We start from the raw sequence: 25853 nt of genomic DNA, 5'->3' as shown, positions 1-25853 counted from the left end.
ATACAATGTATCTATGGGCAAAATTTAAAACTCTCCAAATGCCTTCATGCAAAAAAAGCATAGCAACAATAACAAAGTCATGAAAAATTTAGAAACGCAAACCGAAATAAACTAAAGCAGAAGAAAAGTGCGAACTGTGCAAAAAACTTTTGTCGAAATCACACATCTTGCGAGCAGCGAACAGCAGAAAAATAGCAAAATGTTAGAATAAACTTAAATAATAGCAACAAAAGCAAAAATAACTGAGCTTGCAAAAAATAAATTCGCACAAAAATTTGCAATTTTCACCAAACCAATAGCAGCAACAGGGAATTTAAGTAACTGAGTATTTAAAAAGTTGGGGAGGGTACAGAGCTAGTAGCACAAGAATACGTAGATACATACATACATATGTACATACATATATGAGCCAGTATAAGGGCGTCAGTTTGAGTTGGCGTGCGGGGTGGCGTGCCTGTGGGGTGGCTGACAACCACCGTTGGCGGTGATTGTCGTGCGGATACTTAGAGGCGACTGCTGGCTCTGCATCACATGTATGCGGGCATTCCCGGTTACTGCAGTATTTTTGGTGCATTTAGGAGAAATTATTATCCAGCGAAATGTACATGTATGAATAATAGAAATGTCATCTACGAACTAACAACTAGGCAGCACTCTCGCGGTGCTCTATTTTCAGCAAATGGTATTCGTTAGAATAGGTAGGCCGTTGTAAAAAAGTAATGCGAGTGAAATTAAAATATGAAACATATGCTACTCCTGCTACTCCTGTCCGCATTCTGTCGCTTTGTCATGCATTATACATTGTTTAGAAAATGACACAGTCTGTAATCTACTAATAGCGGGCTTAAAGAGTTGTTTAAAAATGTTGTTATGTACTATATAAATATAGTAAATATATAAATTTAAATCGAAGAGAAACGTTCCGATCGGGACGAAATAAAAATCATCTAAGTCGGCCCAGTAGTACTTGAATTATAAATGGTCTAACTAATCCGACTTTATTTAACTTGTATGTATAACATAATAAAAAAATAGAAAAATGTCCTTGAAATCCGCTGTTCAACAAGCGGAAATGCTACTGAATTACTACTTATTTTCCTTTTTGTACACTCTTATTAGCTCTACTACGAAAAAAGTTATTATCCGTAAATACCCAAAGGACGATAAGCATTTTTAAAGGGTATGAAGTTGCTGACTTCTTGTCACCTCATTTAATATTTAAGGAAATTTTTCTGAAAATTCATTCCTATATATACATTTCCTACATATACATTCGTTCATAGCTGTCGCATTTCATTTAACTTAGCTGGCGGCTGCTTGAATGCAATGCTACGTCCATGGAGGACTTTAAAACGAAAACGTGCTTCGTTCGGAAACCACAAAAAGGGTTCAACAAACCAGACATTGAATTGGTCAACAACAACCAAAATAGCCGAAGAGGATACAAAACCAAATAAAAAATGGCAGGGCATAAAATGAATGGCTGTTTAATGCAAGCGGACAAGTGCAGTGTACGCCGCAGGCTCAGTATAACCCAAAGGAAACATGGAAACAAACAACAAATAATAAAAATCCGACAAAACTACAACAAAAACCATGAAGGGCGAACTCACAAATTCGGCAACAGCGACAGAGCTTGTGGAAGACAGCGTTTGGCGGAACCGTCGATTCGCATCAGTTCGTGGTCGCCAGCTGGAGACTTATGCCGAAACCCAAGTGATAAAGTATATTTAACAAAAGTGCAAATGTCACCAGCAGACTATTTGCGGTTGGGTTTTGCTAGCCCAGTACAAAATGTGGAAACAACTCCAGACACTTGCTCTGAACCAGAAAATAACAAAAAATGGAGAACAGCATAAGGCGTACATTTAAAATATTTTACAAACACACTCCCCATTTGTGGACCACGAAAAAATTTATATTTTCTGACCAAATTAATATTGTCAGAATAGTCGCTAGAAACTGAATATCTCATTGGAAGTTTCGTCAAAGCTTGTTATGCCTACGTGCCCTGTAATTTCATATCGAAACGCCTAAGGATATGCTACGTACTTCCAGTTGGTATTGTGAGCCAGGAGAGGGAAATGTCCGCTCCTCGTTGCCATACCAACGCAATAGGTGAAGATATCCTGAATGCTTAATACATATGTGCATATATAAAAATGCTACAGGCAACTGTTTCAGTACATGAATATATGCATACATATTTACATTGTAAGTCAGAAATGGTATTAACGGAAGACTTTCCTTGTAGACTATATTAACTAAAGTAGCAACGTGCTGCTACGAAACATATAAAATAAGTACAATTGCATATCTATTATCCACACCTAAATAAATGTTCGTACTTATGTCCCTAGCCTGTAGGGTAATGCCCTAGAAGATTTATATTTTAGAAGAGTTTTAGGAAGAGATGCGTTCCAAAACAAAATGGTTGTAAACAAATTCAAATTTATTATTTTTATCGCCTTTGTCATCGGAATGGTATCCAAAGGCAATTAATCCAGACAAATATATACATTTTTCTTTGACGGTCTTAACTTTTGTATGATTCGACTATAATTTCTATAATTTCCTTAATAGCCGAATGTTGTTAATCACGAACCTTCGGATGAATTGTGAGTTTGTCTTTTCGCAATTTAAATAAGAAAGTAGCTTGAGATATGTTAACTGGATATGATTAGTAATAACCTTGGTAAACAACATATCAGTGCCCACTCCAAATACAATTGAATTACCCTAAATCGAGTCGCAATAATCCATAAAAAAACTTCCGAGTAAGAGAGACTTTGAGTTATGGAAGTAAAATATAGGTTTATCAGTGCCCACTCCAAATACAATTGAATTACCCTAAATCGAGTCGCAATAATCCATAAAAAAACTTCCGAGTAAGAGAGACTTTGAGTTATGGAAGTAAAATATAGGTTTATACACGGTTTTATTTATTTAGTTCGTTTTAACATACTTTAAAACATGTATTCTGTAGTTTTGTTTGTTGCAGTTTGCTATCGTTTGACTTTTGACGTCTGTATCCCATGCCTTATGCTCTTTTAAAATTCTGCCTCGATAGTAAAACTTTAAATTTTGTATTATGCCATAATCGAAAAGTTTGACTTATGGAAGAAAATTTGTATGAAATTTGAGTTCTATTGTCAATTCAAGAGTTCGTGTTATGAAGATCTCCGAGTTATAGAATTAGAGTTAGGTAAGTTCAACTGTATTTTCAATAGAGAGACGTGAGTAAATCATCGAATATCTAGATATATAACGGCCGACTCATAACCGACCAAGGACCAAAATATAATTATTAACTCAACGAGACTTTACTAATTCACGAAAAATAACTGAGTTTTTAAAGCTCTCTATAATGTGAACTAAAATATTCACATATACGAGAACATACGGAGGGATGATTCGTTTAACTGAAAATTAATTTTACATTTTACAATCAAGGCATTAAAATGAGTTTTTAAAACGGAAGTAAGTGCCATGGAACCAATTCTGGTGAATAAAGAGCTGAGCAAATGCATGTTATCTTTTATTAGTGTTTCTTCTTTTAAATGTAATAGGTCTCTTTTAATATGTGCCGAAATTACAATTTATATTATCTTAAAGAATAATCTGAATATAAAAATAATTAAAAACTTTTATCAATAAGAAGTATGGAAATAATTAGCGCGTTCTTTCGATTAGTTGGCAAGAACCACAAATTAAGAAACATGTCGACCTCATTTATGATTACCAACTCTTTCAAACGGACTTATAAAAACTTCAAGACTAGTACTTAGTTCAATTTAAGATAACTTATATGCCTGAAGCTATATTTTGCGTTATTCGCTTTAAATATAATTTTGAAAATATCACCAAACTTTATTCTGGGAGGTAATTTCGAAAAAATTGTCCCACTTTATTCTGGGAGAAACAGTTTTGGGGAATTTCAAAAATTCAATCTAAAGATTTATATGGGACTGTTACTAAAGATCATATATCCATAAGAAATAAAAATATATATCCCAATTGACAATAGCAAACTTAAGTAAAATCAAGCGACAACTTCAAGAAACCTCACAAAACTCACATGTGAAAACTGTATCCTTTTTTGCAAGTTTGCTCTTTTGGACTTAGTTCATTTCTGTACAAGAAATTCTAAAGTACAAAACATAAAGACCTAGTATGCGAAGCTTGTGAATACCATATATACAGCCTTGGCCAAAAGTATTAGGCACCCCATTAATTACTGATTTTTTTGTTTTAACAAGTGAAATAATGAAGTTTTATTAGTAAAACAGTGAAAATACAATGAATTAGTGATAATAACCTTTAAAAAAAAATTAAAAAAAAAAAATAATAATAATTTTTATAAAATATTTTTTGATCTTCTTTAAAATGACAATCTTTAGTTTTAGCTTAATTTTTTTTTTTTAATTCGTTTCGTTTTAATTCGTTATTCGTTTAATCAACAGTTAAACACCCATGTAAGACATTTACAAAAAGAAGTGGTAACTTTGATAGCCACATTTGAGAATACATGTATTTTAATGGGGTGCCTAATACTTTTGGCCAAGGCTGTACATATATGCGACTTTGTTTCGTTACGATTTTGTAATGCGCACAACAGAACAGAGTTTCTTTCTTTCTTTTTGCGAAGGACTCATAAACATAAACCCGGTTACGTTGAGTAGTTCAAAGCATTTTAACGGCATTATTGTGTACATGAAAAGTGAAACACGTTGTAGTGCAACAACTACCAGCCGAGTATATTTTCTAGTTATGCTGATAGTACTAAGAAAAATAAACATGTTAGCACAAATAGTAAGAATTGCTCAACTGCAAAAAGGAAAAAGAAATGAACACACACACACACGTACGAATTCAAATTCACAGTGTACGCACGCAACTGCCGTGAAGCAGGTGAGAAATGTGCGGGTGGCTGGTGGTAGAGTTGACTACAGCAGCCATTGTACACTGGGTCATGTGCAAATGGTTGAATATGAGACCCAAGACGGCTGTAAATTTAGGCCAAGTACTCGTAAGTTGAGTGCTACGCAAACACACACACACCCACAAATTTAAGATGCTGGATACTGTAGGTGCTGTTGTGTGTTACGTTGCTGGAACTAGATCTCTGTGGTACTAGTATTCGTATGTAGATGAAATACAGAGCATGGGTAGGGCTTGTAGCTGCAACAGTTGCTGAGTTCAAAAGCCTGACATTATAGCACGAAATTGCTTTTGTTACATTTAAACACAAGAAGTAAACGTAAAGACCACATTTAAGTTGACGTGTCGAAAGGAAGCAATGAGTAGAGTAAATGTCTATAGATAGCACACACCGACTGATATTATCAGTAGTGCCAATGTGGTCTGAACTAATATTGGTATTCTCCTTTATATACTTAGTTAATTAGCGAATATAAAACTTTAGTCTAATGACTAATATAAATTGTGATAAGAAAATGAGTCATGAGACGTAGTTATTCCAAATACCAAGATATATCTTGGTTTCATTAGATATGCAGTTTATAGTCTCGAATTACTTAGGTTGATGTTCTCAAAAATTTTAAGACTCCTTCTTGGAACAGATTTCACATTTTGGAAAATATTGTCCTGTATACATAAAATATAAATTTGACGGAAAAGAGTTAGGAAATTATTGATAATTTATACATTACAAAGCAGAGAAATTATTGAGATATTTGGGTATTTTTCTGGATTATTTTTTTCAGAAATTTTATGTTTGTTCTTTAAAATTTTCATTACTACTGTTACTCCTTTTGTATAATCTTTCTTCACCCTTGAGCAAATTGTGCAGATTTAATTCGTGCCCTTATTGAAATCTCGAGCTCTAGCTTTCGTTTAGAAACACCTCATGATTTAAATGTTTTTTTCCTTCCTTCAAATCTAAACGTTCATTTCACTTTTTACTCCACTTTAAATGTGTAGCAGTGTTGATGTTCTGCAACTCCGTTGCTTCGAAGCCCTCCACTTTCATAAAGTGTTTGCAATAGTTCGTTCTAGTTGTGCTCTGGAATTTTTTACGCATTTATTTTATTTTAAATACCAAGCGAGGAGGGCTTAGTGAAACCAACCGAGTTCTGTAGAACGACATAAAATGAAAACAGACACAAATATGCAAAATAGATCACAGAAAATCAAAAAAAAAAAAAAAACTAAGCTTAGGAAACTATAAACAACAAGATAATACCTAAACCAGTCTATCAATGTATATTTTAAGTTCTATGTGAAAGTGTATAAATTGCTGGTGTGCGAGAATAAACTGGTACATGTGTACGAATCTGTTGGTGTTTGAGAAAAATTTGCCGCTCTTGAGAGAAGCTCTTCGTAGTCATTATTTGGGGGTGCATTGAGGGTGAAACTGTTCGCGTGGTCTCGAATGTGCTGGTGCAATCTACTCCAGTAGATGCTTCAAATTCAATTGAGTGTTGAGCATTGCTTCTTCAGAGATTTGAGTAAAAACTGTTTTTGAGTTTTATTCTATTCTCTCTTTGTATCGCTTGCAATCTCTCCACGTGGAAAATTTGTATATGTAATAATTCACCAATCCTACGATAGGAGTGCGCAAGAGTTGCTCACAAAGGTTTTGCATTGTCTCTCTTTTTAAATTTCTAAGTAAGTTTTTCACCACACTTTACGATTCTGTTGTTTTTCGCCGTAAAAATTTGGCGCATGTGCACACGTAAAATTTACGCTCATCGTCCTTTATTCAATTATTGCCATTTTGTTTGCTCTACTATTTCATGCACTTCTTCTGTCAAAGCTGTCAAACATTTTGTTGAAAGTTTTCCATCTATACATTGACGTTTGTTTTCATTTCATTGCCATTGCGTTCCTATAGGTGAACAGCGATTTTTGTTTACCTTCACAAAATGTCTGTAGTTGAAAGGTAGTTTGCGATAAAATGACACGAGGAGAAATTGTCGGAAAATGGTGGGGTAAGTGTACTTAAGAAATCATGAACAGCCATCATTTTCTTATTAATAAATAATAGGATCTGATATGTATTTCAAAGCATTTTCTATTATTATCTAACTTCTTCTAACTTGAACGCTCAAATACAAAACTAAGGTTGGTGACATAAATAATCAATAACACTCACCATGTTGTCCAGTGTTTGTGATGATCACCCAAAAATCGATTGTTTTCTCTGGACCCAGCTCTTCATAGTCCCACTTCTTTTTCACACGGACCGCGCCATTTGTTTCGACAGTCACCCATGGATTGTCGTCGCGTATTTTAAAAGTCTCCTTATCGGTCTCTTTCTCCAACTGGAAGACAGATTTACCTTCGGTATCGCCATCCGCTTCAGTAAACTCGATACGTTTAGTCGGGCGTACCGCGCGCGTTACCCGACGTTTCTCGCGATGATGTGTGTGCTCGTTGATGACATCGTGCTCCAAATGTTGCATTATAAAAGAAACCGGTTCTGGCGCTAGAAACTCCAGCAATACTTTAGCCGGTTGCTTGCTCACTAAACTGGGATAGCGCAAATCGTGCGCTTCTACTTCGATCAGCAATTCGGAAGTTTGTGGTTGATCAGCCAACATAATCTCACCAGTTTGTGGTACAATGATGACAATATTACTAGGCGCATTTAGTCTGTAGGCGATCTTATCACCATCTGCGTCAGTGGCTTCAACTTTACCCAGTATGCTGAAGCGTTTCCATGTGGTGGTTGCATTGCCCTCCAAGCTGGTGCCCTTCTGACCAGCTATAGCGAATTTGTATTCGGTAGACTTGAATATGGGGTGGTTATCATTTTCGTCCAGCACAGTCACCTGAATTTTCGAGATGATCTTATCAAGTTCATCTATATCTGAGGCCTGCACCGATAGGTCGTAGTGCGCTTTCGACTCACGATCCAATGGACGATTGGTGACCAACCACACACCGGTTGCTCCATCACTATCTACCATAATAGACTCAACATTGAAATCGCTGTGTTCAGCAGACTTACGCGCCTGCAGAGCAAAGGCCTCATCATCATTGCCGTCGATGATGGTGTAACGCACCTTCTTAGGCGCACCGGTATTATTTTCAATAGCTGCATCACCGCTCAGCGCCTGCATTAATGGGATGCCACGTACACGTGTGCCTGCGGGTCGATTCTCACGCACCTCCCCACTGGCATCCAGCATGGTGCCGGGGAAGCGCAACATATCGCTGCGATGCATGACAAACAACTGCAGATTATGTGTATTGGTGGAGTTAGGTGTCTCCTCGACTACGACGAGATTCACTGGGCGATTAACAAGTGGCGAGATGTCTGATGTCGTCATAACCACACCATCGTCGAGTACTGTAAAGTATTTGGAGTAATCACCGGCAAGCATGTGATACGCTCCAACTGTGGTCGATGACGACGAGGCGCTCTTGGCCTCCGCAGAGGTGGAATCATTCACTGGCATTGTCTTGAATCGCTTAATACTAAAGCCGGGATAGGTATCATGTGGCAGTACAAGGGAGTACTCACTGCCGGCTGTGGCACCGCTGCCAGCTAACATGCGCGCAGCATTTGCTGCCGAAATTCCAACCGCATGCGACATGCCATCGCCGTTGGCAGTTGCGGTCATGTGCGCTTGCGTAACGCAAATATGCATGAGCAGCGCGCTGATAACGATGTCCAACATGCTGAAGCGGGGCGTTGAAAGTGGCATATGGAAGAAATGCGATACGATATTTTTCAAGCGTTTGGACGAAGTACGCGAGTTTATTCGGGGCATTGTTTCGAGATCGCGTGTTGTTCTGTTAAAATGCGAGTGCCCCCGCTGCTGCTGCAGCTCGGAAGAGCAACGCGCCGCCAATGTGGCACGCGTTTTGTATTTGTTACGCTGGTTCGAACTTTACGAGTTTTGTACACAAATTCTTGCACTAACGATTGCACTCGTAGATTTATCTCACTTAACACTGTTTAAAGTTTAGTTGCTCGGTTCTAGTACATTTTCATGGAACTGGAAAGAGAGAAAAAATAGTAAAATATTAGTTTTGTTGTCAATATTAATATTCATGAATGTGGAATTGTTCATAGTAGAACTAATATTAGTTATTCAGTTAACATATTGACTCTTGAGTAATAAAGAAATAGAGAATTCGATTTTATAATTTTTACCTTATACTATTTTAACGTGACCTTTGATTTTAAATAAATTAAATTTAGAGCACACAAATTTCTTCAATCATGATATGATTTTTTGGTAATCGAAAATTTTTCAATAATATAAACGACCTTCATCTCATGATATTTCATCGTCATAGCCGCTACCAGAATTCAATGGCAACTGTAATTTAATAGTAATCCATCGTATCTCATCTTCGTTAAAATTTACTTAAAGAAATGCTCATTAATTATCTCAATATCATTGTCTATTAGCACTTGCCTTGACATTTCGATGCAATGCTCACTCTTTTAACTTCCCAGCGAATACCATTGCCCAATCGACTTCCAATTTGTGCTACAATAAATTTCATCTTGCCACTCCAGTAATAATTATACCCATCGCAATCAAATAGAAATCGATTAAGCCAAAAGAAGTAATGCCGACTGCGTCAGCGTGTCACAACAATTACGGGGAAATTAAAACGTCATTAGCATGCAGACAATGGACGCCATTAAACACTGTGCGAACCGTAGGGGGCACTTGAGTTTACAAAAAAGTGTATATATTATATGCATATTCAGGCCTATCTTCGTATATATTGTTAAAATGGTATGAATTGAGTAAAGCAATAAAGGATCAATATTGAGTGGGCAATGCTAATAAAGTAGGGAAATTAAAAATTCAGAAAATTTTGGGTATTATTCACAGAGAAATATCGAATATGCCTACTCTAAAGTACCAGAAATAAGATAGGTGGACTGAAGTACTGTCAATACATTCAAGGCTCATTTTAGCATCACCTTGACCAATCTAGATGAATTATTTGAGCTTTTTCGGATTAACAAAGGTTTAGATAAGAGTTCTGTGAAGGAAAATGGAAATTTTGGAATCAGAAGATGAGATGTGTTTTAGAGAGATAAAAATAAATTAAATGATGATTATCTCATATTTTCGCAAAATCTACAGAAAGCAATTACACTCCTCTTAAAGGTTTTTCTTCATCAAAAAATATGCCAAAAAAGTTTTGGGCAATCTATATATTAATATATTTAAAGTTACTTGAGTATGAGAGCGTTAAGCTAAGCTTTTTCACAATTTCTTACTGACAGTGTACATGTAATGGGGTACAAAGCAACGCCTTGTTAACAAGGTCTGAAAGTTTCAAATAAATTTTCAATTCATTTGACAACCTTGTAAATATTATTAAACAAATCGATGTTTGCATTTTCTTGTTGTGTTGTACATAATTTGTTGTTATTACAAAAACATGCACACTACAATTGTATGAAATAATTTATTTGATTTTCCTCTGCTGCATGCACAGCCGGGGGTCCAATAAAAACACATGCGCCATTAAGCGTATGCTCCGGCAGCAATTGAGGCGCATCCCACTTGTTAAACGACTTTTAAATGAGTTTGTAAACAATGATTTGGAGCTTTTTTTGAAATACGCCGACGTATGCCAGCTGCCTGACAGCATGCCACAACTACCGCTTCATATAGCGAGAGGCCTGCATGTGGTTTGTATCTGTGTGTATTCATACTCAATACTCAAATTATATTCAATTAAATTACCATTATCTGTTCGATTTTGCTTTTAATTGTTTCGTATGCAAATGTATGCGTTGCGCCCATCTAAACGATTTCACCAAATATTAATTGCACCCACACAATAACAGAGTACGCTCTGTCAAATGGCTGAGATTTTCACATAATTTGTAAGCAATTTTCACTCTTTTTCCATAAACACTGAACAATCATAATTTACGTAGGAATTTGTTTGTGAACTTCGGTCTTTAATTGCTTCAAATTGTATATGTATGAGGTGAAATTTGTCTGAAAAAAAACAACAAAAACAACCAGACTGGGTGTTTTATATGAACTTTATTGTATCCTCTTGTAAAATAAATCAAATTTCTCTGCTTTTCTCCGCTGCATCATTAATATAAGATCAGCAAGCTGGTACATTTCCAAATTCCTCCACCTTAAACCGGCTAATCAGCATATTTGCATTATTAGCTATAATTTATTCATCTAAATTATAAGTTGTAAAACTTTTCGGAGCAGACACCTGTTGCCTTTTTATTTACATATCTTTTATTGTAATTTTTCAGCACCATTTTCCAAGACAATATTTTTTTTTTTTGATCAATGCAAGACAAGACTTTTAATGAAATTTTACACTTGTTTCGGCAGTAAAAAATCCATAAAAAGTAAAACAGAAGCGTCGACTGGGCTATATAACAATATTTTTTCATAAACGTTCAAAGATACTTCACTCCTTTACTTCGAGTTGAGCGCAGAGTTGCTCTTCGTCGAGCTAATTTAATGAATGTCAACATATTTATGACTCTAGCCTCGCCGTCATTGATTTATGTGCGACAAGATAAAAGATACTAATTTATATTGAATACAAACGGCGAGACAGTTTGGCTGATGCTGCCGATATTAACAGTGGAGACGGCACACATACATATACATATACAAATAATAGATATAGGCACGATAGAACGGTGCTTGCGCGCTTTTAGGCTTTGTGTTGCAGCTTGTTGACCAATAAAATGCAATCAGCGCGTATAAAAAATTCGGTTTAGCGGGCAACGGATTAGAAAAACTTAAATGATTCGTATGAAAAATTGTTGAAAGAAAAAGTAACCAAATAATGGTGTTGTTATTGTAATTATAAACTTTTTCAGATGCCGGCACTGATAGTCTTGCGGAGGTTCGGTTCGGCTAATTTGTAACACTGTGACTCTAGCCTTTTAGATTTTCGTAGATTAGACTGAGATAATTTCTGGTAGCTTTATTTAATTAGTGCCGTAGGGTTTAAGTGGCATTCAAAATTTTTTAAATAATTTTATCAGTGAAATAAATCGATTGGAGAACAGAAATACATAATTAAAAGGTGACACAAAATATTTATTTTTTTTAAACTACTATAGCAATTAATAATGTATATAAAATGACCCTACTTAATACTTGTTAGCCACTATGTGTTAAGATAATAGACTCTGATAGATTACTAAATTTAATATTTTTTTCATAATTGAAATACAACTAATTTATAATTTATATGAATGTTTTATTTTTAATAATTAGGAAAAAAATCTTGTTTGAGGATGGCTTAGGTATTAGAAAAATTAATTTATATTATGGAAAAATAATAATTTTTTTGATCTAAATAAAAGAATATAAATATATGATTACACTATTTTTGATTTAATAAAAAAAAAGTGAAATCATAAAAATGCTGCTCTTCTTCATTATAATTTGCTCATATGAAATTAAATTTTCTTTGTACTAAACTGTTTATTGTCATTGCAAAAACTTTCATAAATTACTCCAATTTACAAAATTTCCAATATTGATTTAATAAGCGCTTTTAATTAAAATTATTTATAACCAATTTGCATGACTTTTAGTTAACTTGTTTGATAATGAAGCTGTTTTGATGAGCTCTAACACTTTATTAAAAAAAATTAAAAAGTTTTAAAACGATAAAGTTTTTTTTTAATAAATTAACTATAATTTTCAAATATTTTTCACTTAAAACTCAGTCTACCATGTTTACCACAGATGAAGTAAGTTTATTTCGTTAAATTCGCACACCCGTTACTTCCTTAACCCGCCCAACTGTCAAGCACGTGAAAATTCAAAATTTGCACCAAACTTTATACATTTATCATATTTTAACTAGCCAGCAGCAAAAGGGGAAAAACAAAACAAACAAAAAATTATTCCCCACTGCAATGCTGCAACTGCCAACGATATCAACTTTGTTGCAGAACTTTAGTTTGCAACAATGCACACATAACCAACAAATCAGTAACGAGTCAGCGCAACCGCCCAGAAAAATGAAAAATGTCAACTGCAACTTTTCTGCCTTTGTAGTCGACGAGCACTCTCCAACCGAGCTTTGACTTTACCGCAATCGTTGCAAGCAACTTTTGTTCATTAGTGTGTACGACTGCGTCAATGAGTTGGTGTGTGTGCACAGAAAATGGTCAAATTACAAATCCACAAAACAACCCATTTGCGCAAATTCGATATGCTAATACAAAAACTGACAACTCTTAAGATAAAAAAACATGCTAATTGGCCACACACACACATACACAGTTGCCACAAAAGTTATCATAATGAATTTTACACTTTTTGCCTCCAGAAATGCGCATAATTAGGACAAAATTATCCCTGTGCTGGCGATGGGCAAAATAATGTCACTGTTAATGATAAGCTTTTTACTCAAATACCGTTATATAAGGCATGCTATTTTTTGTTGTTATGGGTTTTGTTTCAACATCAAAAAGTAAATCGATACATATGTATTTGGCTCATCTGTTAATGAACAGACACATCTGTTAGGGAACATTTTTTTGTATAATAAAATCTGATCTGTCGAAAGTTTAATATATCCTTCGCACTTTTGCATAGATAATCAAACATAATTATAAATTACAAGTCTTAAAAAATAATAAGTTCTAAAAATAAAGAATGTCTGCAGGGGATTTTAGTAACTCCTCTGCATATATTTATTTAACAACGCGCCCTTAAACGAAAAAAAATAATAATAAAAAAATATATATATTTAGGTATGCACATGCACTTTTACGACTGTCCAGTACTTACTTGTTGTGTATTTATTTTCCCTTTCATCACCCCTACCAAATAAAGTTTGTTAGTTAAGTAGTTGTTAGTTTGGCAGCGTAAAAATGAATGGTTAAATGTTCAATGTGCGAGCCCTTAAACAAGTCAAGGACATTTGTATTTGTATCTGAAAAATAGCGTTGCATGAATGTTCAAGTGCTAAAGTGCACACATTTTTGACGTTGCACGCACCATGGCGCACATATGTGGCGCAACGAAGCAGCTAAGTGGAGGATTTGAGCGAATGCATGCCAGGTATATATGGCAAACATGTGTGCAAAAGTTACTTTTCCTATGTATAACCTGTAGGAAAAATCTGATTAAGACTGATTTTCCCTGTGGGAGCAAACTTTAGATACTGATTAAGTCGGTGCAAGCAATAAAAAACATACGAAATTCAGATATATTTATGATGAAGAACCAATTGCTTTTACATGTATGAGGTACTTGGGAAGACAGAATCATTACTTTGCACATTTTGAAATTATAAGTATTTTCGAGACGTTAACTGAGAAGCAGTCCGCACGTAAAATATTTAGAAATCAGAAAAGAGCTGAATAACTTTTGTCAGTTAGGGATTTTCCTGCACAATGTGAACACTTCCTAATGTTAACCCTTATTCTCACACGCACCAACACCAATATGTGCAACGCAACGCCCTTGAAACTTGTTTTCACTGTTGACTTTTCTGTCATATATTTTTATTTTTTGCATTCCAATTGAGTTTTATAAATTTTTTTAAGAATTCTAGGGGTGCTAGTACGAACTGTTAGCGAATATGACCACTGGTACATGGTAATTATGCGAACGCAAGGCGAGACGCCCATCAGCTGTGTTGCGTGTGGGCATGTGCACTTGAAGAGGAGGGTACTGGCCGCTTTATGTAGAACTATGACATTCTGCCAAACACAATACACATATTAGTTATTAGTCTGTTTGTGGCTGAGGATTCAACAAGGGTGACAATGGCATTTGAAATGTGTTTCCTCTTACCGCCGGTCCTCATGTGCGTCCCAGACGTGTGTAATTAGACACAGCTGCTTTGCATGTGCTTGCCACACCGTAGCGCAATGGGTTCCTGGTAAGGGTATTTTCATTTCGAATTTCACTAAATTATTGCATTATTTCCTTTTGCGACGTTAATAAGCCGGTGAGTAATTATTTTTATTATTTGATTTTAGGCATGAAAGTGACTTTTTGTTCACTCGTGCAAGCAGCAGGGGTGCATTGAAAATGGGTCATGTTCAAAAGTGTTGCTGAACAGCTATTTGGTATGTCGAGCAACAAAGAATGCGTAAAAACGTTATTGTTCCATATACTACATGTATGTGGATATGTGACTATTCGTCACACATTTATTTTATGTTTATAATTTTTAATGTCGCCACATAAAAGCCTAAGCTCGATCTTTTATGTTCACTAAATGAGTTACATTGTTATTAAACTTTTTATTGATTTGAATGTCACATTTGCGGCTTTTTTTAACACCCAAGCTGATCGTTGGTAATAAAACGGTCCTTAATTGACTGATCATAAAAAAAAATATAATAAAGCAAGTATAGGATAAGTATGAGTGAAACTAAATATTAGTTACTCACGAGTGTTAGTGATGTTAGATGATTCCATAGGTAAATTAAGCCGAGTTAGTTCAAATTGGTTATGATATAATATAGTGATCACGATCATGACGCAGCCGCCTTCTAACGGCTAGTGATGTTTAAATGTAGCTTTTCATTTCAGAGGTAAACTGGGAAATTTACTATACTATCCGAGGATGACCACTTCTTTGTTTGCTCTATCTTTTCAACGATTATTTGATACTGAGGTCTTGCTAAGGTCCTGTGGTATTATAGTAAAATGCATCTTTTATGCCTTTGCGAACTTCTTCTGAATAACTTTAATAGAATTAAGATTGATGGAATATTAAATATATACAACGAGCAAGAAACTATGGAAGTTAAAGAAAAAGGAAAGCGTACGGAAAGCTATTTACTATCTTAAATGAATAATGTGCTTAAGTTCAAAAAATGTGGTGAAGAGTTATTTGTAGAATTACGGTAATGAAACTATCTATGACTATAAAAGGATGGACATTTATAGGATTAACTCTTCTATAAAGTTGAAATTGGCTGGTTCCAAATACATTGTTTGACAGTAACTCACTTTAATACCATGAAGCAAAGATTTTCGAAAAAAATTTAAAATGTTCTAGTGAATCACTTTTAAGAGCATCCCTGCTCATCCTAAACAGATAATCCGGTCCAACAGATGTGTGTTCTCGCTAACATTATCAATATATTCTACAGTTACAAAGTAACTATTTCATTAGGCTTATCGATTGCCTTCAAAAGGTGTTTTCCTTAATTACAACCAATAAAAATGCTAATTTTCCAGTTTTCTCACTCACTCAGTGTCTTTTCCCAATTCTTCGCCACACAAACGTAGAATTGGGTAAACACAACAAAATACAAAAAAACAACACAGATGTGTACTGCGGTGGAATCGTGCCCTTTCAATAAAAATGTCATTACGGCTTATATGGCTTTGTTGTAGCAGCGCCGGTTCTCAAACCGTCCACACACATACACACACGCACGCTTGTTTGGCGCATGCCACACTCGATTCCACGACGCAACCAAGCGCCTACCTGAGATTGCAGCATTGCCGCTGTCACCCGGGGGAATTCAACCAACGTTAATTCATATGTGGAATACCCGGGGTTATTTGGTTGTTTTTGTTGTGCCATAGTCGAAATGAATGTGTGAGTCTATCATAGTAGCAGTGAACCGCAGAAAGCGCTGAACACCTGGAAATAATTCAACTGTCAGTTTGGCTAAGCCGCGGCACAGGGTTGATGTTGTCAAAATATGGCAATAATTTTGGAATATTGAGTTGGAGAATTTCTGAGAGGCGTCTAAATAAGTATATCAGACCACTATATGATAGTTTTTTTTGTTTGAATTGTGTTATTATCAATTCATTATCAATTGAGCGGAAAGAGGACAATAATACGATTTTTTTACAACAATTTAGTAATATGTTAGCTGAATATTAATTAAGCGCAATTTTTAGCTAGCAATGAAAATAAAAGGGGAATTGAAATGTATTTCAATGCCAGCACCAGTTTTTTCGAGTCGGAGCCAGCAATTTAGTGACCTTTGCACATGCGCAAAGCCATGCTTTTGTTGTTAACAACTTAATTTGCAGTTCCTGAAGTTAAAAGCGGCGTTAAAAGAAACAAGATAAATGCGCCATGCAAAGGAGATATTCCTTGTTGAGCAGCAAAAAATGATATTCCCTTTTCGGTAGCCTTCTTATTATTTTCTTGGAATCCGATATTTTTTTAATTTTTTCAACTTTTGTTGATGCTGAGATGAGAGCAATTGATTATTGTGCAAATATTTGCACGTGAAAAATGGAAGAAATATGAAAAGGCGTGTCAGTCGTTTAACCATTTAATAACTTAATTTATTTATAGGTGTTGAGTTCGCAAGTGATTGTTAGTGATGATATGCTAAGCAGCAGTGCTAAAATTGCTGAATAATGGTTGGAGACCGCCTTTCGTACTTGTTTTTGCGAAAGAAGTTGTGGGCCCTCTTCTTTTAATTTTTTTCTTCACAAACCTCTTCGAAATTAAACTTTTTGCTTTCAAAAATATTCTGCTTTTTTACTTTTCACTATCAATTCAAAGCAAAAATCAAAAAGTTAGTGCTTCTGACCAAAACCAATTATCAAAGACTACAAATTCCGATTTCCATTTGTTGTGCATGAAACTTCCCAAGTAACTATGTTGACGAACAAAATGGAAAATTCAATCAAAAATCTGAAACAAGCCTGATTTAATTTAGAAATACTTTGAACTTGCTTATGTACAATAAATTGCAACAGTTCGAAAATAATATTTATGTATATATGAATGTACAGTGGATGAGAAAAGTCAGTAGACAGAAATAGATACTCCTAGTTCAATTTAAATTCGAAGAATTCAATATAGAGAGATATGTTGTAGACATCTTAAATCGTATATAATGGTAATTAAAATCATATATTCTTCGCTGAAAAGTTCTCAACCCCCAAAGATAGTGGGTTAATGTTTTTCGTTTTAAAATGCCCATAATTTACCGTTACTTATAATTTGTAATTGGTGGCTTCTGAGTGTGGGAAGCAAATACATTCTAAATTGATTACAATAGTCAGAAATAGACCTTGACACTACTTGGAATATAGGCAACTAAGGTAGGTTTATTTGAAATTAACAACACTCAGCAATAAACTACATAAATAAATAAAATTATAGTCGATCAAAAGTGAATGTGAATTCCAAAAGAATCCAATCCCGAGTAAGGACTATTATTAATAAAACATATGGAATTTTTAATTATATATATCACATAAATTTTGTCATTACTTTAACATAATGGATAACACAAGAAATCAGGTTGATGTATTTGTATATACACTTTTAGCTCTCACTATATGCATCCACTATGAATTTGAAACAAGGAGAATAATGTAAATATGTGTTACTTGCAAAAGCCGAACTGTTTATAACTATACATGCAGTAAGATGTATGGTCAAAACCACAAAAAAATGTACATAAGCACATACAAGCATGTATACAAATTCATGTACGTGCACTTGTGCACAGACGTGTATATAGAACCCTGACAATCAAAAACACCGCACGCCAAAGCCAACGTACTCGAGCTGTGAATGTGAAGGAGGCGGCAGTAATGGATAGGGCTGGATTTTTTCGTTGCTGTTGTTCGGCTTGTTTCGTATAGTGTAGTGTTGATCAATTGGCGCATTGCCAAAATCAATATTTTTGCATTCATGCATTGTGCGCCGCTGGTTTGTGTATGGGTTTGTGCTCCATGTGCGGCGTGGCAAGTGCCAAATTGCAGAGTGCATTGAACCAGGGTGCAATACGCCATTTACAGCGTACAAGCGTTATGAACTATAAACATTGCAAATATGTGTGTGTCCATGTGTTTATAGACAAGCATTGATTGTTAAATACATACATAGATATTTGTATGAGAGGCACGGACACGCAAGTGGTTCAATAAACTGATGGGAGCGCCAACATGCAGTCACATATACAAACATACGAATATGTTCCAATACACACACTGTGGATTAAGTTATATGCATTGTTTCGCAGCTGATGCCTCTTGAGACAACACCCACCGGCCCAGCGAAGGGTGAGCCACTGCGTGCAGATTTCGGCAAAGTAGCGTCAAGGTTAAAATATGCAATGGAAATGGCAATGGCAATTCAATTCAATGCGCTGGTTTAAAGACAATCAATTCTCATGCGGGTCTGCAGGTGGTGGCTATGCAGCAATGTTCACTGTAATTTATAGCAATCTGCGCCAGATTTCACAATTGCCTCACAGACGAATTTTACAATCAGGCTGGGAATTAATGCGAACGCACGTTTCTCTGTGCATAAAAATGAGGGTGGCCTGTCATAAATGAAAAAATTAAATCACAATCACAGAATCTCAATAGACCGTAGGTCGCAGTGCGATCCTCTAATAAATCTAATCTAATCTAAATGTGTCTACTTATAAAATATGCCCGTAGACATAAGATTAAGAAAATAGTATATCATCCAAGAAATTTAATGTACATTTTATTTTTGGTACTAAGCAATTTGGCAATAATAATATGAAGTAATCGATAAAATTCATTTGCCTTTGAAATCATTGAGAGAATTAGAACCACAAGAGCCCTCAATTAAAGGTCAAAATGTCGTATTTAGAAATTTTCGAAATGGAAAGCAATTGAGAAATAAATAAATAAAATAAAATAAAATAAAATAAAATAAAATAAAATAAAATAAAATAATATAAAATAATATAAAATAAAATAAAATAAAATAAAATAAAATAAAATAAAATAAAATAAAATAAAATAAAATAAAATAAAATAAAATAAAATAAAATAAAATAAAATAAAATAAAATAAAATAAAATAAAATAAAATAAAATAAAATAAAATAAAATAAAAAACATTACGGAAGACATTAACGTAAAACGAATTTTATAATACTGATTAATTTAGCTAAATAACAGCTGCGTTTCTAATAAACACACACACACACGCTTTCCATTTTGTGACTGCAGCTATATTGATTTCGGATTATTTTTTTAGGGAAGCGACGACGACAAACGTTAAATATCCAGACGAATCCTGCTATGCTTAGCCTCGACTAATGAAAGAGCGACGAAACACTTGGTTAAGGGAAAGAGGTGCAATCGCTCCGTACCCCGATATTTTATTACGTTTGCGCTGTACCTTTACACATCCGCCGCATTTATCTGTGTCGCCACAGTACGTTGAGATCATTGAAACGTTTCGTTTGTAACGCTTCCTGCAGCGATACAATCGCGACCAAACCACCACCATTTGTCACCTCTCCCCTTCGAAAGGCTTTCCCAGCGTCGAGATAAGTTTGTCGCTGTGCGACACTAAGTGGGGAGAGCCACCCCACCTACGCCGAACACACTTTCTCACTCACCACACACCGTCTCCGAATTCTCCATACACCTTACGAACAATTTACCTTATTTCTCTGATGATTTTTTCAATTATTTTCTTTATTTGCCGTTATATTCACTTTCGTGCATTCGCATTTCTTTCGCAAGCAGGATACGCACACACTTGTAAATCAACCGAAACAGTGCGCAAACACACACAAAACAAACACATATTAACAAGGAAAACAGCATTTCAACAGCATTTCCACAGCCTCTCCCCAATTCGAACGCGCTGCGGCCAACTGTGCACTCTTGCAAATAAATCGTGTGGATTCGGTGCGAACGTTTCTGTGTGTGTACTCATATATAAGAATGACTCATCAGTTCCAGCCAAACACACACACACACGGAGATGCATGTACTTATGTTGTTGCTGTATTGCCTTCGGTTTCACGTGTTTGTTGTTGTTGCTGTTATTACATTTCCTTTGTTGACTGCACTAGCGTGAGGGCAATCACCCGTCAGTGTGCGCATCGTTATACTCGTCTACCCTCATATCTCCCCTCCCGAAGAGTCAGTCTGCTAAATCGTTCCCGCACAATATTTTCTAACCCTCTTCAGCCTCCCTGATCCCTGCTGATTGCTTTGGTTGCTACTTTAGGTGAATTCACAGTTTGTCTTTGTGCTTTGCGCTTTGTCTACGGTTTTCCACTTTTCCTTTTGGGGTTGCATATTTTATTGATTTTTTCTTTATTTATTTACACTGTGTGCTTGGTTTTCCATTGTTGCCTTTTTCAGTATTCTGTACACCGTAGATAGCGCTGAATTTAGTGATGTACAATGTAAGCAACAACACCTTGTGTCACAGTTGTACGAAAACATTTCACGAGACATTACGGTATTAAGTCGGCATCATTGAACGCTCTTGTATGTTGCGGACCTGTTGGTTGCAAAGTGCATTGAGCTCATATTGATTGATTTCCTGCTTAGAGGTTTTGTCATTTTGCGGACGTATTTCAACCAGAGACAATCTTATGAGATTTGTATAGAATATTTAATATATTTTACTTAAGATCATGTGACTGTAATTATTCTGACCGGTTTTCCTGTGCTTTTTAACCTCTAATCGGAAAACGTGCACAAAATTGTATTTTTTAAGCAATGTCAGACCAGTTCGTCAACGATATTATTTCGTACCAATACTATATTAAAAACCACCATCTCAAAATATATTTATAAACTATATGTAATGGAGTGACTAAAATAGTATAAAACGTAATATATTTTTCCAATTACAATGTATAGAAGCATCAATTATCCAAAGGTGATTTACTCCCATAAGGTTTTTATGATTTACTCATAAAGGTTAACTTCTAGGGAGAAAATTAAATTTGAATTCCGAGAGTAAGCATCGTTTCTTTGATTAGGAATAGTAGGAAAGTTAATCAACTTAGAATATTGAAAAAAATTGCTATGAGAATGACAATAGAATTTTCTCTGAATTTTATTTAAGAAAATTGCAGTTCAAGTTCCCGATTCATAACTAAAAATAGTTGGACTAAAGTTGTAAAAACCAATTTAGTATTATATCTCTCTTGAACACTCTTTTGAGCATCGATTCACAAACGCCTGAAAGATACTGGCCTTGATAAGCCAATTGTCACAAACCCAGTGGTCTCGAAGACTAAAATAACATTTAGGATGTATTTGGCACAAAAATTAACAAAAATGAATTTTTAAGAAACTGTAGAAAGGGTTGAGATGTTCATAATTTTCAGAGATTCAGTGGCAACTTGTAGCTTTACATCACTACTAAGTGCAGACTAATTAGGGCCTGTCTAAGGCTTGACACTGATTGAAATTACTTTTTACTAACATTTACTTTTATTCCAAAAAGATTAATTGAAAATCTCATTACAGTAGGAAAAACATTCATACCAAATCATTTGTACCCAATGTCTATATAATGGGTTTTAATGCTTTTAAAATTTTTATCGCGATATAATCTCTGAAGTTGGTAACTGTTTCATGAGTATGTACGATTATACATACATATGTTTTTTCAAATATTCATATATCTCATTTCACTTTTTTGAGCGAATACCAACAATCCGATGACCGACAAATGTTGCAGCCGCAGAAATCGAATTGGCTCGCATTGAAACGCATTAAAAAGAAATAAATAATGTCAGTCACCTACATTTGCAGGCAATCATGTTTGTACGTGCATGCCTATTTGCTATGCATTTATAGGTATTTGAAATATGTGGCCACTGCGTGGGTGGAATGCAGTTAAACAAATGTAGCACGCAAAAAAGTGATATCAAATAACGAATTGAAAGCGACAGCAGCAATGAAATCAAATACGAGTGACACAAATTGAATAGTTGCAAACATTTTTTGTTCTGCTTCATTTGTCAACTGATAAAACTGAGTAGAAAATAATTAACAAAAACAACGATTTTTGAACGATTAAAAAAAAATTAAATAATACAAATAAAATACTATTTTTTAATTATATATATTTATTTTAATCAATTTTTTTTTTAAATATCTCTTATGCGTTATCACAACGTTTGCTTAAACGAATTTTTGTATTTGTGCTTAAAACTTAAAACTCGTTCTCTGTTTACGCACTCATCACTTTCCTGGCTTTATTCGCTCCACATTCCAGCTTTAATTGGCTACAATTAAAATTTATTAACTGCAATTGTAATTAAATGCAAGCGGGCATGCGGACACTCAATAAAGTTGCCTTTTTGTTCGAACAACTTTTTTAAGCACACAAAATGCAGAAACGTTCTGCGCTCGCATTTATAATGTATGTATATATGTGTGTGGTAAGCATGTTGATGCTTCATTTGGCATGCTGACAAAGCCAAAGTTTAATTACAGCAGATTGCATATGAAATCCGTCCGAATTCAACCCACAACCAGTTGTCAGAATCGTTCATCAAGTTGCTTACGTCGCTGCGGCCTCGAAGACCTTCACTTCCACATTTAACTCCGCAACACCACCAACGAGCAATGCTCCTAATACCGCCGTTGCATGCCACATATGCTTTCATATGTATTTTTATGGCATATTGCATATAAATATATTTGCTTCACAGATGCAGCGCCCATGTAGTTTGGTCTTCACACTGTCCATTGTATTCTCTTCGCACCCTTGGATATTTTGTCTCCCTCCATATTGGCCACACTGTTTATCAACATTAAATGAAGAGTAAAATTTTCCCTGCATGATTAAGTCATTGGCACGCATTCAGCGTCATCCTCGTACTCGTTGTTTGCAACTATGTTGTTGTTATTATTGTTGTATTCTCATCTTCTGTTGTTTGTATGCAGCGCTTTGTTGTTGTTGCTGACTTTGTCCCATCTCCCGTGTTTGTTTTGTTTATGTTGCTGCGGTTGCTGCACGTGGCTTACAGTGATCGGGCCTTCCATGTCCGGTTAGCACTTTCATCAAGTCTACTGCCGCCACCACGGTCACCCACACCGCCAGCACAATCCACGCGCACACCAGCATTCATACATCTTGTTGTGGCCGCATGCACCGCCAGTCTAAATGCGCTGATCACTCACTTTCCTTTCGTCCAGCCTTTCACCCACTAGCTGGCTGTTTGCCTTTGGCTGGCGTGCGCATATTTGTTTGTATTCAATTTCCAACCATCGCCCCTGCTGTTGGCAATGTATTTATAATTTTACATGTATGTGTGTGTGCCTTTGTTTTTGTAAGTACTAAAAGTGTTTGTTGTTTTTTTGACATTGCTGTTGCTTTAAATAGTCAGGATCCCATCATTTCCGATGAAATTCTGCAAGTGCCGTTTATGGTAATTGCCCGCATTGGTTTTTATACACACTACGTTCACCATGTTGCTGTTTATAATTGGAAAGTCGGTCCAGTCCGTCGACAGGGTCACGTTATTTACATATTTACATACAAGTACGTGCGTATATGTTCATATATGATTTGCATTTTTATTACTTCTACGACTGCAGCGACCGCGTATGGGAACATTTTTAATTTGGGGAATATAACATAGGTCTCCTTATATTTGAACCCTTTTAGAAACGACTTAAAATTTATTTAATTGTATTTCATATAATTAATTTAATTTATTTTGATTGTTCATATAATTTTACTGTCTGAAAGCGACTGATGTATAAATTATGATTTATTTGATTCAATTATACCTAGCGGTTGGATTAGTAGGAGGATAAGCTGGAGTTCTTGAAGCTGTTCAACTCCTAAGGTTTAACAGATCCGTCTGGCCCCGAGATAATTCGCTAGAGGTTTAGCGACCACTACAACATCACCATTTGAATTTTCTTAATTGTAGGGATTTTAACCGGCTTCAACTGGTCTTTTGGACGGAGTCCATGTGGTAAATTCAAACACTATATAAAACTTTATGCTCCTCATTGTTGAATATAGGAGTTATGATCCCCATTCTTTGTTATATTTCAGCTTTTATCGGAGAGAGATAGTTAACACAACTCTATAAACTGAGGCAGCCAAAGGCTCAGGAGTTCTACAAGAGCCCCGTTCTCTTATAAGCGTTTGACTTGAAAACGTACATTTTTCGAGTTCAGCAAGGTTGGTTAAAATGCATGGGGCTTCCAATATATGAATAGCGAATAACTACCAAAAAAGTACTGTCAAAATCTCTCAAACCAATGGAACAAAAATCATTATATTGGTTTGACAAATTATACGAGTTCAGTGTTGTTAAATAGCTTCAAGAAAATTTTGTCAGTCGCGTTCATTTAAAACGCGTTCTTTAGACACTTGCTTATAAAAAAGGACTGTATAAGAAGCGTTACATAGTTTATGGACAAAAATCCAATACCAACAATTAATAACAACACCATATGTTGCATATAATTTTGAACAACAATGATTTGTCAAACTGTAGTTTTAAATTTAACAGAAACAATTATATAACTCATTCTTTTCTTTCCTTTCTTTTTCATTCCTAAGATCGCATATCTTAAGCTGCATATATTAGCTAGTTGACTGATTGCGTGTAATACAATGTAAAACCACTTTTAAATTTCCCATACTAACTAACGAAGTCACTTATGTCATTATCAACCCACTATCGGATAACAATGCATTTCCTGCACGCATACCCGCTTTCATAAGAGCCCACACAAACTTAAACACTCTTGTATACGAGTATATCGTATACTCGCTTAAGTATTTGCCCGATTGTTTGATACGTAAGTTAATACTTTAAAAACGTATAAAAATTGCAAACAAAGCCAATACCTGCACGCATTTATGCGAATGTGCAGAAAATAAGCGAGGGGAACAACAAGAAAAACAATGTGCAACAAATGACTATAATTTCGATAGTTATGAGCGGTGTAATCCAATAATTCGATGCCAATTACCACAAAAACAGAAAAAATAACAGAGATAAAAAAGTCAAAACAGCAACAACACGCAGTGTCATCGATGCCGCAGCATTCGTCATAATGCACGCGGAGACCGCAGCTGCGAGCGTCAAATTGATGAAAACGTGGGAATTCATTGTTGTTGGTACTTGCGTTAAGATAATCACAATTCGAGTTTCATCTAGAGAATTCAAAAGCGTTA

General features: G+C 35.4%; 1 protein-coding gene across 10 annotated transcripts in view; it reads right to left on the bottom strand.

The window, feature by feature from the left end:
- Positions 1-25853, bottom strand: part of LOC105212871 (neural-cadherin) — a 246526-nt gene that overhangs the window by 166681 nt on the left and 53992 nt on the right. For all 10 annotated transcript variants that reach the window (XM_054228303.1, XM_054228308.1, XM_054228304.1 and 7 more), the window contains one exon: positions 7118-8969. In XM_054228303.1, the coding sequence (XP_054084278.1) occupies positions 7118-8741 (1624 nt within the window). In that variant the 5' untranslated portion in view covers positions 8742-8969. The remainder of the gene's footprint in view (positions 1-7117; positions 8970-25853) is intronic.

This window comes from Zeugodacus cucurbitae, chromosome 3 (genome assembly GCF_028554725.1).
Source record: "Zeugodacus cucurbitae isolate PBARC_wt_2022May chromosome 3, idZeuCucr1.2, whole genome shotgun sequence".
NCBI lineage: Eukaryota > Metazoa > Arthropoda > Insecta > Diptera > Tephritidae > Zeugodacus > Zeugodacus cucurbitae.
Note: the sequence above shows the minus strand (reverse complement) of the source record. Positions and strands in the feature narration are given on the sequence as shown.